The sequence below is a fragment of the Lissotriton helveticus genome, chromosome 2_1, assembly GCF_964261635.1.
Source record: "Lissotriton helveticus chromosome 2_1, aLisHel1.1, whole genome shotgun sequence".
Taxonomy (NCBI): domain Eukaryota; kingdom Metazoa; phylum Chordata; class Amphibia; order Caudata; family Salamandridae; genus Lissotriton; species Lissotriton helveticus.
Window position 1 is genome coordinate 351,252,075 of NC_136059.1, and position 15,280 is coordinate 351,267,354.

At 46.4% G+C, this 15,280-nt stretch overlaps 1 protein-coding gene across 2 annotated transcripts in view; it reads right to left on the reverse strand.

Moving 5' to 3' along the window:
• The window catches only part of NADK2 (NAD kinase 2, mitochondrial), a 1,023,510-nt gene that overhangs the window by 376,425 nt on the left and 631,805 nt on the right, over positions 1–15,280 (reverse strand). For both annotated transcript variants that reach the window (XM_078674950.1, XM_078674951.1), the window contains exon 7: positions 5,045–5,123. In XM_078674950.1, the coding sequence (XP_078531076.1) occupies positions 5,045–5,123 (79 nt within the window). The remainder of the gene's footprint in view (positions 1–5,044; positions 5,124–15,280) is intronic.

Consider the following 15,280-nt stretch of genomic DNA (forward strand, 5'->3'; position numbering starts at 1 on the left):
GATGACCTGAGACTGAAGGCTGACAAAAGAAATCCATGTGCCCTGGTCCTTCTGGACTTATCCGCGGCATTTGATACCGTGAACCACTGTCAACTTCTGTCGCGGGTTGAGGACTTAGGGATTCGGGGTACAGCCCTGGCCTGGCTGACCTCCTTTCTGAAAGATCGCTCACAGCGAGTCCAACTGTCTGACCTCATGTCAAATCCAGCTAAATTGACATGTGGAGTGCCCCAGGGTTCAGCCCTGTCGCCCTTGCTTTTTAATATATATCTACAGCCTTTGATTACAGCCCTGAACAAGTTGGACTGCAGGGTCTATAATTATGCCGACGACACGCAAATTTTGATCCAGATCGAACACTCATCGGCGGCCTATTTGAGAATGCAAGACATTCTCAAATTTATGATTAACTGGATGTCGGATAATTTTTTGAAAATCAACCCGGACAAAACGGAAGTCCTGGCAGTTACCACAGCAACCAACCCATGGAATGATCTGTTCTGGTCAGCTGAATTGGGGCCATGTCCAGAACCAGCGGTAGCAGTAAAAAGCCTGGGAATCAAAATTGATGCCCTGTTATCCATGACACAGCAGGTGTCGGCGGTGGTAGGCACCTGTGTTTGTCTACTACGCCAGCTCCGGAAACTTTCCCTACTGCTGTCCGTCTCCACTCTTAGGCTGGCTGTCTCCGCTCTGATTTTGGCACGGCTGGACTATGGTAACTCCTTATATTTGGGTCTACCAAACAACCTTCTAGCCAGACTCCAGGTAGTAATGAATGATGCGGCCAGGCTTATTTTTAATAAGCCTCGGCGTACTAGGGCAACGCCCTTACTACAGGACCTACACTGGCTGCCAATTGCTCAGAGAGTTAAATTCAAGAGCCTTTGTACTGCGCATAAAGCGGTCCATGGTTCAGCCCCTACCTATATTAAGGATCGGCTGACTAAATATACACCAAACAGGACCTTTCGGTCTACTGAGGCATGCAATTTGATGTGCCCTAGGTTCAACCTGGTATCCAAGGGCGGCAGAGCTTTTTCAAGCACGGTTCCCCGAGCATGGAATTCGCTTCCAGTTAAACTGAGGAAAGAAACTAATTTTCTTATCTTCAGAAAGAATCTGAAGACTGTGCTCTTCTTGGAAGCATGGGGGCCACTGTAGTGGGTGGTGTGGTGTTCCTACAGGTGTTGTGTGTCCACTGTTAGTGCTTAGATACCTTGGGGTGATAAGGTGCTTTATAAAAATATAGTAACATAACATAACATGAATCTCCTTTAAAGTGCTTGGCGGCCTAGATGACATCATCATATTAACTTGGAAGAACTTAAAGGAAGACTCATGAAAGGCCTGCATGAGTATGGTTTGAAGTGGTCCTCAATAACAGGCAGTTATGCCACATTTCCAAGTAGGTAAAGCACATTATCTCAGAGGAAGCAGTTTATTTTATTCATGATAAGTCCCAGACCCTAATCTATACAATTTAGATCCCCTGGAGTGAAGAATCTAAGGAAATAAAAAGAAAACTTGGTTAAGGTGGTTGGAGTTCAGCCAGCTATAAGGAAAGTCCTAGTAATGGCATTGTTTGATGGCTTCACTTGCTGCAGTTGGTTCTGGTATAACTCTGCTTCTAAAAGTTTGGTTTGCAGGATCGTCATAAATTGAAAGTAGTTTATTTAGGTCTTGATGAGGGCTAATGGTGTTGCAGAGACTAAGGCCCTGGACTGTCCAGGATATCTGCCGTGCTTAAGGCTTCTGAAGGAACCTTGTTTGTTTAGATGTGATGGTTCTTGGCTGGTGCATAGTCTTGAGTCCCTTTTTGGAGGTATCCAGGCCTTTCCCTTTATGAGCGTAGTGCATACTATAGAGCATATTACATTTAATTATGGGTTCCACTGAAATCCAGTGGGTCACTTGGAAGGTTGGCTTTTTTTTTGTTCCGGGTTCTCTGGGAATGCAACATGCTGTCAGACAACTCCACCCTGGAGGAAGGTCTATTCATCGGATCAGTGATGTCAAAGAATGCTGAAGGTTGTTTTCAGTGGGGCCATCTTAGATTGGGGTCTAATAACCACGCTGCCTTGAATAGGCCAATTAAGCCTGGGGGAAACGCCCACATTGACTGTGGACTTGCTTGCAGCCCAAAATGAGTTTCTAGAACGACAGTCATCTATAATTACCACAGGTGATTAACATTTCCCTCCATTCATCAACATCCTCTGGTGCATTCCTCTGGAGACAGGACTGGATTGGAAAACAACATCAGCATTGGCAAAGATGTTCATACCAGCATCAAACTATGGGAAGCGGGTACAAGAATGGGAGAAAGGGGCCTGGTTGGATCATGGCAGCCCATCCCACACTGAAAACAGACCCCTAACTTGTAGCCTAATGGGGAAATGTCAGAGTGGCAGAATAGCCAGTCCATCCCTGCCAGGCCCAACAGCTCGCTACCTGCTATCTTCAGGTAAAAGGCCGATGGGGCAGCCATTTTAAAATGTATAAAACCAGGCAGCCCTTCCCAGTTAACATACGGAAGTCTGAACATAACAATAGCAGCACCCAAAGTGCCACTGAGAGAAAGTCAAAGCAAAGGCATAATTAACTGTTGTTTCCTTCAATTAACACTTATAGCGCAGCATTTACTAACTAATGAATTATTTGAATAGAAAACCATCTACTGTAACTGGATCACAGGAAGGAATCTGCATTCCCTTTGTTTGCTGGAAGTTGGAAGGATTCATTTGCTTGCAATATGTGTCCAGCCCCTTTTACCATTCACAGTGGGCCATACTCACCACTTGACTGACCCTCCTAAAGGCAGTATTATACAGAATGCTAAATAGGAGTCTTTTGGGCATTCGTAAACCTGAATAAAGTCAGACCCCATTTTACATTGTGTGTATATAAAACCCCAGCCCTTACATTGCTAGTTGAAAAAGTTTGCTTAATAGAACTGCTTGTCAAGTTGGCTCACTCCGTACAAACAGCGTTCTCCCCCCCCCCCCCCCCCCCCCCCCCCGAGTGCCAGCTCAGCTGTCAGCATGGAATATTTTGCACTAAAAAGTCATGTCTTGTTTTTCTTTGAGACTAGAACTGAGAGGTTTTTGGACTTCGATATCTCCGCTCCAGGCCCGGGCTCTCACGCTGATTTACATCTCGATTATAAAGTGACTTATTTTCACAGAAATTAAAACAGGCATGTGATGTCTTTGTGTCCTGCTATCTTTTCTGCACAGCCAGTGGACTTCTGCTCATTGCCTCCTCGAGATGAAGCCTCTGGTGGCTTTTCTAATGATGTTAATCGTCCTACACGACTCTCAGGAAACCCCGCCTTCCACCACACAGGCTGGCTAAGGCTACTGCGAGCAGGGGACAGCTGTGGAGAATGTGCCCGGGAACTCTGCCCCACGTCCACCGAGTGCCCGGCTGGGTGTTTGACGAGTGTGGCTGCTGCCCCGTGTGTGGAAATGTGCAAGGGCAGATCTGTGACCTGGACATCGCCAACCCCTTCTATGGCAAGTGTGGCGAGAACCTGGAGTGCCGGCTGCACGCAGACGACAACCAATGAAGTTCCCGAGCCCCAGTGCGCGTGCACATCTCAAGAGGCTGTCTGAAGACTTATGGGAACAGATGCAGATTCAATGAGATGTCTGCAAAGAAAAACAATCTCACGTGAGACATGATGGACCTTGTGAAACAGGCGAACACAGTCAGCACCACAGGTACCTAAAAAGAGCATCCAATAAATAACAATGCAGAATAATATAAATAATTGAAAAAATAGTCAAACGCTGATTTCACACACTGATGCTCTCGCCACAGATGAGCAGCAGCTCTTGTTTTTAGGACCTTGGCAGAAGGAGAGCGAGCCAGCTGGCGGCCACTGGTTGAAAGTCACTGTGAAGAATGGCGCTGCCTGCATGCATCTGTTTTCTAAAATTGCCACGGCCCATGAAGCGGGCGCCGTGGCAATTACAAAATAAATAAATATTGAGAGCATCTGTTTTTAGAAAATCGCCATGGCACATGAAGCTGGCGCTGTGGTGATTAAAAAAAAAAAAGCCCACTTTGCTCCTAAAGGAAACGGACAAAGCCCTACAGCGCAATAATATAACTGTAGTTGGTTGGTGCTGCTTCCGATGAAAACGGAAGTGATGCATCGGACCAACAACCAATAGGGAGCCCGGAAATTACAGTAATGTATGTATAAGCCAATTGCAAGAATCAGGCAAGTAGCAGGCGGGATTACCCTCGCTATAAAGATAACAAGATGTCTTGGAGAGACAGCGCATGCGCGCTGCCTACGCGAGACCTAAAAAGTAACAAGCCCCCATTGGCACTAGCTCTTGCTTTCACAGCTGGAAAGTCTTTACAAGAGGGCCCGCGGCTGTAAAAGATATATGCATCACAAACAAGGATCTATTATCTCCCAACAAATTTCTCCATGAGAAATTAACTTTCTCTATGAATTTTATATACGGATAAGCAAGGACCATCTCTTATTTAGATTCCAGTCCCACATAGACCAAATACATCCAAAACACTGAAGCAAGCACTCTCTCTGGCTCCCTTAAATCACAACTGTCTGAGGTTCACCTAACCACTTGAGATTTCTCAATCAAGCTCCACCAATACTTTTTAACACCAGTTTGTTTCCTCCCTTTCACATGTAGGCTCCCTTTGCTCATGTGAGAAAAATCTTACTGTCTCTTAAATAGGTTGCAGCTTCAAATGAGAAAGGCACTTACAATACTTGGATCTCAGTTATGAAACAGGCTCAAACTCCCCAACCATGCTAAATTTGCTGTCTCACTTTCAGAAAACCCTCCAAACCCACCATTTATGAATCACTTGCACATTTACTGCATGAGGCACCTTGAGACAATTCTGTTTACACTACTATGCTTACAAGTACGTATTCATGAATTCAGAAAAGGCAATCAAACAACATCACACTAGGTCAGGATTGATTTGTTGTGTGCTTCGAAACCCAATTAACTGTGCATTCTTACAAAGCAGAAAATCTATGGGTATAATCTACCTTGATGACAGAGATTCTCCAATGAAAACCTCATTCAGGGCTCTGACTGGTAAAAGATGTTGTCCAGCATCCTCCTCCTCTGCAAGCAAAACACAAAAGTAAGAATTGTATGAAATACTGCAAAAGCGCTCCAAATAACACTACAATACGCAAATAAGTCAATACTTTGCTACTACATTATATCGGAGCTATTTATTAGTCTTTGCGAAAAAGTTATGTCAAGTGTAAACACTCCCATTTTCGAGAGCTAGTATACTTCACAGTAATTGAACAATTAACCCCAATTTTCATGAACGAGCACACCATGTAAATATTAGGGGTGGCGGAATTTGCATAGTCGCGCTACACAAAGCTCCGCGAAACAGTAAAAAATCTCTGCGAACACGCAAAAGTTCCGCATACATGCGGAATTTCTTGTTACGCCCGTTCGCGATGCTTTTTTCCTGTCTGCGAGCACAGTTTGCATGCTTGGGGGGAAATATCTTGCAAACACGCATTTTTATAGCGCGAACAAGCAAAAATTAAGGAAGCCGCAGCACGCGGAATTTTTGGCAATTCCGCGGAACACAAAATTACTCAACTTTCGCAAATTTCGCGAGTGGAACGGAATTTACTGCCCAGGCCTAATAAATATAACAATCATTCCTAAATAAAGTGCGTCTTTTTTTTTTTACACCTCTGCAACGCTAGAGCTCAAATAAATGTGAGGATTATGAACTTTTTACAGGCAAAAAAATTGACTTATACAAAAACAACTTTATGCCTGGTCTTGGTAGCGATGTAGGAGAAGGAGAGGCCACCAATGCAGCTGCATGAATACAGAGTAGGGGGTTGGTGCGAGTGAAGAGGAGTGCAGAGGTCTAGCGGGTTGGTGGAAGTTAATCGATGGTTGAGGTATGGAGTTCCTAGGTTGTGGAGAGCTTTGTAGGCATGAAGGAGTATCCTGAACAAGCATAATTTCGGGATGGGAAGCCATTAGAGGTCTCTTGGAGGAGGGAGGGAGTGCAAGTTCGCATGGGGAGATAAAGGATGGGTCTGGCTGCAGCGTTCTCTATGGTCTGGAGTCTTTTGAGGAGCTGGGTGGAGATGCCGAAGTAGAGGGTGTTGCCGTATTCTAAGCGGCTGGTGATGAGGGCCTGAGAGACCGTCTTTCTGGGTTGGGACCCATCTGAAGATTTAGCGGAGCATGCGAAGTGTGTGGAGGCAGGAGTAGGCGACTGCGTACATTTGTTGTTTTACGGGCAGTTGGCTGTCGTGGATGATGCAGAGGTTGCATGTATGGTCGGTCAGTGTGGGCATAGGTTCGAGTTCTGCAGATTTGGGGGTGTCTGCGAGGAGTGGAGTGGAGCAGGAGGATGAGACTGGGTTTACCTGTTTCTCCTTAGATAGCTTGCTGTCAAAGATGATGTTGAGGTTGCACACGTGGTCTGCCAGGGGCAGAGGATGAGCAACATTCAGCAGGCCACCATACGTCGTTCCATGGCGAGGTGTTGTTCCCAACAAGGAGGACTTCAGTCTTGTCCGTGTTGAGTTTGAGACCCCTTTGCGGGTATTTACTGTTTATTTAAGTGTAACTAACCACAAAGGACCACTGAGGGGATATTCTTAGTGTAACCACACAAAGTATTATTTTTTTAAGCCCTAGCGCCGTACCCTGTTGATGGCAACAATTCTGGGTGAAGTAGACGGCAGCCAGCATATATGGAATATTATAAGGTCCTGTGACATACCCTCATATATAGAGAAAAGGTTGAAATGGCTGGAGACTAGACTGTTTTAAATTGTAAAGCACTGCATATATAGTGTTGTGATTTCAACACGCATTTCCAACTACAAGAATCCTGGAAAAATAATAGCCTGTGTTGTATTGTCGCAGCTTGTATCACAGTGATGGATCCCACTCAATACACAGGATGACCTTGCTATTTAACAGCATTGCCATGTTTTACTGAGCTGTTATAACACACAGCTTGGTTTTTGGATAATTAAGAATAAACACTACATATGAACAAGATAACCTGAGAGCTCCAATCCTAGTTCCAATAATTATAGCCAAACATTTGCATTGGGAAATCGGTTCCCCTTGTGTTTTCAGAAAAATCTGATCCTGGTTATTTTTCATAGTCCCTGTTCAGTTTCTATTGTAAAGAACATTTTCCCTTCTCCCAAAGTAATATGTATACTCAACAATCTGCAGCAAAGAGGCCAAATGAAACAGGAAGTTATAATTTGATTAAATACACAGTGCGAAAATTATATATGTATTTTCCTTTTTGCTGACAGCAGTGAGCTGGACTATGAGTGGCATTTGATAATATACTGAATGAAAATGGCCAGATTTAAGCTACTGCCAGTCAAACCTAGAGGTAAATTCACAACTAGATTGATATGACCTAATGGTCGCAGTCTTTCTTTCTCTCCAAAATTACATTCCAGATCTGAGCTCCTTATTGTCACTATCTCATAATCGTCCTTTTTTACAAGAATTAGGTGCTTCATCTAAGTAAGACCGACTAAATTCAGGAGCCAGGGTTAGATTATATTAACTACAATCTCTTTAGGAAAAAAAATAAGAGCACACCTCTTTCATTCTTGGTTTGGTTTCTTTTTCATCAGATCAGCCACCACCCAATCTTAAAAGTTATGGGATGAATGACTTCGCAATGTGCATAACCATTTCATCTACAAGCAGCCAGTAGCTTTGACTTTTGCCTTTCATTGTTTTGTTAAGGTCTATCTTATTAACATTTATCTCCACTTCTGGTGAGCTTGTGAATGTAATCTATTATTTCTGGAACTTGAGGGGGGGTCTGGAATCCTCAGGATACAGCAGTTGCCTGGGGATTGCTAAAACTGCCAGCGGTTCCTCTGTTGTGGGTTTGTACATCTTTTAAGTTTCCTTTCTTCTCTACATGTGCTCAACTTCTTTAAATATCTTTCACTTTGCCAGAGCTCCACATCTTGGAACCAGGAGTGGAGTGAAATGCCCTCTTGCGAGCAGACCCACTGACCAATTAGATTACAGAGGCTTTGACCCCATGTCTTCCCGTGGTTGGTAGTACTTGAACCATTTGAATTGCCATCTACAATAACCGCTGATTGGACCATGTGTTTGACCCATGTACATTATGGGCTTACAGGAGGTTGTGTTCCATCACCGGTGCGAGAGAACAGTAACGGCTGGCATGCGCAGGTGCAGTAACTGCTATTACCTTGTGTGTGCTCCTCATGACATAGCTTCCTTCTCTTAGGGTGATCATGGGAGACAAAGTCTGGTTGGGGAAGGCAGGGCAGGTCCTCCGGGTTCTGAAGGACACACCAGGATTTCGCTGGAGCAGGTCGAGGTTGTGGCAGGCCGATAGTGCTGGGGACAAGTCCGTTGGTGTACTCCTCTTCTTCCTTCAGCACAGCTCGTCTTCTTGATTCTTCTTGTCTGAGGCAGCAAGGTTCAGGGTTGCCCCTAAATACTATATTTAGGGGCATTACAGGTAGATACAGGTGCCCCCCACCACTGGGAGGGGGGCATATGCCTCTCTCTTGTTGGCTGAGTCCCCCATCTGCAAGATGGAGGGGACTGACAGTTATGCTTCACCTCGCCTCCCCCACCTGAGGGGTGGGGGTTTGCAAAGGTGGGAACATCTCTCCTCCTAACTCAGTTTTCCCTTGATTCTCCTGCCCAAGGTGGGTGTCAGAACCAGTGGGGTTCAGCTGCTGGGAGCAGGACATGGCTGGGTCAGCTCACAAAGGAGGCAAGACTTTTAAGCGTTCCCTTCGTGGACCCTGCCCATCCGAGGGGAGGAGGCTTGGCATCTTGACCAAGAATGTGCTTTGTTTCAGGACCCCGAGAGGGGCAGGCTCTCAACCGAGGGGTTCAGAAACATGCCTGGTGGTGGCAGCTGGCAAGCAGCAACTCAGCCAGGACACTAGTTAGTTCGTTTTTCAGGGGGCACCTCTAAGATGCCCTCTGAGTGCATTTTTCATTAAATTCCACACTGACATCATTGTTGGTTTAATGTGCTGAGAAGTTTGATATCAAACTTCCCAGTTTTCAGTAAAGCCATTATGGTTCTGTGGAGTTTGTAATGACAAACGACCATACCATACCATACCATACCATACCATATACACTTCATGACATTACTGCTCTTACAATGGTTACAAATAGACTTCGACACTGTAGGGGTACAAGGCTTGTGCACCTATACCCTCACCACTAGTATAGTGCACCCAGCTAGAGGGGTGGCTTACCCCATGAAAGGGAAGTGGATTGAACGGCATGGCACAAAGGGCTGTGTGCCATGTCGACTCTAAGCTTGTTCTGCACCAAAACACACATCCAGCAATAGCAGTGTGTGTGTGTGTGTGTGTGTGTGTGTGTGTGTGTGTATAAAAGCACAGGGCCTCTAAGGGTGGCACAATTAGTGCTGCAGCCCTTAGTGGTCTTTCCTGGCTACAGTGCCCTTGGTACCTATGGTACCTTTTACAAGGGACTACTTACATGTGGCCAGAGAGCTGCCATTTGGGTTTTGAAATAGTACAGTTTAGGGAAAGAACATAAGCCCTGGTTACCAGGTTGACAGGAACCCAGGGCACACTCAAAGTACATCAACATTAGACAAAAAGTAGGGAGGAAACATGCAAAAAGAGGCACTCTCCTACAGGTACCATTTTTATCAGGAGACTTGGGGGAAAGATGTGTGGTAGGAAATGTGTGACTCCCCAAAAATGTGTGTTTAGTCCACATTTGAGGTTTGCAGGTCATTGTGGGTCAGAAAATGGTGTGGGATGTATGTAAAGTCTGGAAGGTTTTTCCAGTTGGCAGCCTACCCAAGCCCAAAGGTGCAGCCATTCACCATTGCAAGTGGAACGATATCGGAAGTTAGGCACACTCTCCTGGCCCATATGTCACAACAACACCCAAAAGAATAAAATGTTTCTTGTTTGCCATTGGGATGGGATATTTTTGTCCACAGGAGAGCAGAAAGACTTAAGGTTTTAGGGGTGAGGGTGGGGCTTATGTTATAAAGGGGACGATCCACACCATTATTTTATTAGAAAATATACATTCCAGTCATTCAGTGGGAAGTAGGAAAGAAGACTGGCTTATCCCTTTTTAGGATGGGGTGTGGCCAATACCACAGTGGAACATCTGCACCACGTTTTTTTCTACAAAGGCAAAATCCTGTGTGTCCAGTGGAACCTCTCGAACTTTCCCTGGCACCAAGCGAGCTTTTTGCTCCCTTTGCGGACAGATGAAGGTAATTACCCCTATCTGGCTCCCAAGAGTGGCCGGAAAGACTGTTGCTCCATTTACTTGGGGTGGGGGCAGTCACCACTCGGCCATGGCCCCCATCTGCCCCCCCCCTCCCCGAGTCAGAAAGACTGAAATATATTATATGCCATCGGAGAGCTGGGGGGGGGGGGGCATAGGTACCATTGGGAAGGGGGGATTCGCCCCTTCCCAATGGTATCACTCCCAAAGCAATCATTGTTCAGGGGGCTGAGATATGAGCCCAAGCACTGGTTCAGGGATGTCAGCAAACCGTGCACGCTGATCGCCACTGCAGTAAAATAACAAAATATAGTCAGGCTGCTCAGGAATCTCTTCCAGAGGAGCATAATGAAAAAGAAATTAAGGACCCTGTCTGGTGCAGAGCACAAGAGGGTCCTTTATAACCCTCCATAGAGTTGGCCAACTGCCGACATCAGCACTGGGGAGGTAGTGTTGCCGCCTGCCGCATTTCGCAGTTGGCCAACTGCCACATTTAAGATGTTAAATAAAAGAAAATTCCTTCTCTTGGATTTCCGACCCTGGTGACATATTCTTCTGCTGCTGTTTCTCTGCATCCTTTGTATCTACCTGTGTGTTGTAGTTATTGAGTGGTTGAACTTTAAGATAGCCTCCATGTCTCCATTGTCCACTTTTTCTAATGAATTCATCACTGGAGCAACAGACAACATTCCATAGTCTAATGTATCCTATGAAGAAATTCCAGCATGCAGCTTGTCCATAGCCGGCAGTGACAGCTGTCCTTTGTGACCAATTTCACATCAGAATAATGCAAGCCCAGTGCGCTAGTACATGAAGTCTAAGAAAAGGTGAGACTAGAATCAAATCTGTACCAGTTTGCCTGATGATGAACAGGTGCGGGGGTTTCCATCTGCACACTTCAGGGATGAGCCCTTGTCAATCCTTGGTTAGGGGGCTTCAATACACATGCAATCTTGGTTTTGCTGGGTCTCACATCGGGGAGAGACTACTCTGGCCCAGCAGCTTAGTTGGCCTTCATAGTCAATCAGTTAGTGCAGTTATGCCGAACTCAAACGGCGTGGCTATTTCTCGATTGGCTGAGTTAAGGTAACTATGTGGAGGAGAGTATGCATGTACAGCACAGCGGGTGGCTTTTCCTGTAGTGCAAAAATGCTACGTCCAGTGTTTTTCCAATCTTTTGCAAGGATTAGGAATTGGGGTTTCAAGTGTCCCTTCTAATTGTAGCCAAATTTGGTTTAGAATGATCATCTAAAGGTGCAGGTGATAAGACTAGGTGCTGTACTTTTCAAAGACATTAACTCTGGTCCACACAGGGACGTGGCCAAGCCGAAAAACAAGATGGCTGCCTAATCAGTCGGCTCCACCGACCGAGCATAAAATCCGCCGCACTACCGAAATTTTTTGCCTAAACTGGGGATTTCATATCAAAATCTGCAACCGGAATGGCTACGGAGCTGATTGTTACCTCCTGTGGCCAGGTAGGAGGTACAGAACGTACACGGCAAGTTCTGCACCAACGGGACGGAAGCGCGGCCGCGCGGCCTGGGGATATCCTTGGCAGCGTGCGATCACTGAAACAATTGCCTCCAACAGCTGGATTTCTGCGTGCCTACAAGGGCATCCCGCGAGGCCAAGCTTGGGGGGGGGGGGGAGATCTACAAGGGCATCCCGCGAGGCCAAGCTGGGGGGGGGGGGGGAGAGATCTTGGACCGCGGCTGCTACCATCTAAGGACCGCAATCTACTGTGGGTGCTGAGAACTGAGTGTGAGACCGAGCGGCCGGTGGGCACAGATTCTTGGAACCGGCGCCTGCATCAGTCTCTATTGCTGCACACAATACCTGTGGAGTGATGAAGGTGAGGTGGCAGCCGGACGGGAGGGAGGTGCGGAGCCGGGCTGACAGTCGAGCTGTCAGAAGGACGTCCCATGGCTCGGTGCATCAGGGAAGCACGGGGCCGGAATCGCAGCGCCGCTGTGCTGTAAGAACTGACGCACAGCAGTGCGCCTGCAACGTATTATGCCCATAACCGAGGACGGCTGTGGTTTGGAGCTGTTTTTTGACCTGTGACCTAACGCACAAGGGCTTACTAGCCATGACGCTGCTGTAATGCGCTGCGGCTACCTAGCATCGCAGCCCTGCCCTACTGGCCTTAAGTCATCGCTCAGAAGAGCACCCTCCCTCCCCGAACTTTGACTCTGGTGCACAGCCGAGGCGCGTTCTCCGAGTGGTCCTGGCATGCACTTGATAACACCCAGGCACCGGAGGATCCCAGAAATGTGTAACCTGCGACATGTGCTCATGCTGTTAACGGGCTGCATCGAACAGCAGGACGGAAATTGGTGATCTCACTGCTATTGCCACGTATAGTAACCAGCACCAGCCGCAAGTAAGCCCCATCGGAGGGATCTGCATGTATCATGGCGGGGGTCGCAGCTTGAAGGCAGCGCTTCAGGCCAAACTGACGAAATACACATGGGAGGGAGGCCCTGGTGCGAGCCCCAAAGGAGGACCAGCCACATCGACAAGTCTGAATCTGATGGGAAGCAAAAGGAACCAACGTTGCAGGACATTCTGGAAGCCATCACCACTGTCCGCACATTCTTGGGCAACTTCTTTTTTTGCAACAAAAGTCATTGAATGTGAAATCCACTTGTAAAACTACGAGTCTTTCTTCACTATCGTTATCTCAGTAGTTTTGGTCACATGATTGTATGTGTTGCACACTGTTTAAAATGGCGATTGAAATGAATTGAAGCTTCGGTGAACAAGCCTGCTGGTCAGGCGAAACGCGTCCGAGGGCTGTCTAAAAATAAAATTCTTTGGCCAGCACACAGTCTCGTCACCTTGTGGTTTTACTACTTGAGAGGTGAAATATATATATATATATATCTATCTATCTCTATCTATCTATATCTATATATATATATATATATATATATATATATATATATATATAGATAGATATATATATATATATGCAGCCCGCCCCGGCGTTGCCCGGGGTAGAGGGGGCTGGGGGGCAGCATTTTAAGGCTCTGTGCACGCCCGCTCCGACATTGCCCAGACCACATCCCTCCCGCCTCGCCGCTATATATATATATATATATATATAAATAAAATCACAGAAGGGGGCTGGGATCAGCCCTTTCAAAGCCAAGTCAAGCTTCATTCCTATGATGCCAAGGGACGCGGTCGATGTCTTTCATGACTGTCATAGAAGACATCAAAAAATTATACTTTCAAACAAACCAGCAAAAGAACTAAAAAGAAGAAACAAATGCAACATAAAAAACGTGAATACGCCAGTCTAATGAAGAAACTAGGAACCAACAATGAGATCATCGTCAAGAAATCCGACAAGGGTGGGAATTTAGTCATTTGGCCAAAAGACGATTACATTAAAGAAGCCAAACGACAACTCAACGATACCAACTGTTACGTAACCGCTACCCACAAAGAAAACTCAAAAGCCGCTGAATTACTGAAAAAAACTTTCACAATGGCGCAGGGAAGGACTAATTTCACAAGATGAATATAAATTTATGTTCAAAGAATGGCCGGTCCTACCTGTTATGTATCTAATACCAAAAATACATTTATTTATTAATTTATTGAAGTTTTGTATAGCGCTGGCTGGACCAGAGGGTATCACAGCGCTTCACATCAAAGACACATATGCAATAAAAGAACAAGGAGCACAGGCGGACATAAAGACAGTACATCAACATCTTGAGCGGCTTACGGGACGGAGATCAGGAGCGAATCATCCGGCTCTGGGTTCAAAGAGAAGGCGGGCTTTCGCAGTCCGGTGTGGCGTTCTCACTACGAACCAGAGCGCTCTAGGAAGAGGGCTTTGAGTAGCGTCTTGAATTGCGGGAAGGAGGCGGTCATTCTGATGTGGGGGGGATGGAGTTCCAGATCCTTGGGGCATTGCCCGCAAAGGATTTATTCGCGGTTTTGTGTTTCTGAGATTTCAGAGGGATGAGTAGGAGTGTGTTGGAGCTTCTGAGGTTCCTGGATTAACCGGCCCTTTTGAGTTTTGAGGCCAGGTATTCTGGTTTGCCTGTATGCAGGGCTTTATGTGTGAGGCAAGCCGTGCGGAAGTTGGCTCGTTGGTCTATCGGGAGCCACTTCAGTTCCTTGAGTGCCGGGGAGATGTGCTCATATTTTTTTGTTCCTGTGACCATTCTTGCTGCTGCGTTGAGGGTGGACGTGAGGTCCCAAGTGCGATTTGGCTGTTCCAGTCAGCACTACGATGCCATAGTCAATTCTGGAGAGCACTAATGCCTGGGTGGCCTGTTTCAGGTCTTTAGGGGGGAGGAAAGGCTTGATTATGTAGAGAAGTTTCAAGTTCAGGAACGCACTTTTGGCGGTTTTTGAGATGTGTTTCTTCATGTCCAGTTTGGGGTCGAGCGTGAACCCTAGGGATTTTGCGGAGTCCGTTGGTGCAAGAGAGACATTGAGGGCATTACGGCTTTGAGCCATTCCACTATTTGGGGGTTTTCATCTCTATTTGAAATGAGGAGTACTTCCATTTTCTCTTCATTAAGTTTGAGGTGGTTGGCTGAGAGCCAGTGTTGGACCTCCATGAGTGTATCGTTTAGTCTGTGAATGTCCTTGATCGAAGTGGTTTCCAAATAGAGTGGAGTATCGTCTGCGTAGAGATGGAAGGGGATGTTGGAGTTCCTTAGAAGTGAGGTGAGGGGTTCCATGTAAATGTAGAAGAGTTGTGGGGAGAGTACTGACCCTTGAGGAACTCCTCTGCTAATGGCAAGGGGGTCTGATTCGAAGCTGTTGATCTTTACTCTTTGAGTGCGGTTGTTGAGAAAAGAGGAGAACCATTTTAAGACCGTCTTTTCGATGCCCGCTCTCTCCTGGAGGACTTCGAGTAGCAGGGTATGATCCACTGTGTCGAACGCTGCTGATAGGTCAAGGAGGATGAGGAGGCTACATTGGTTGGAGTC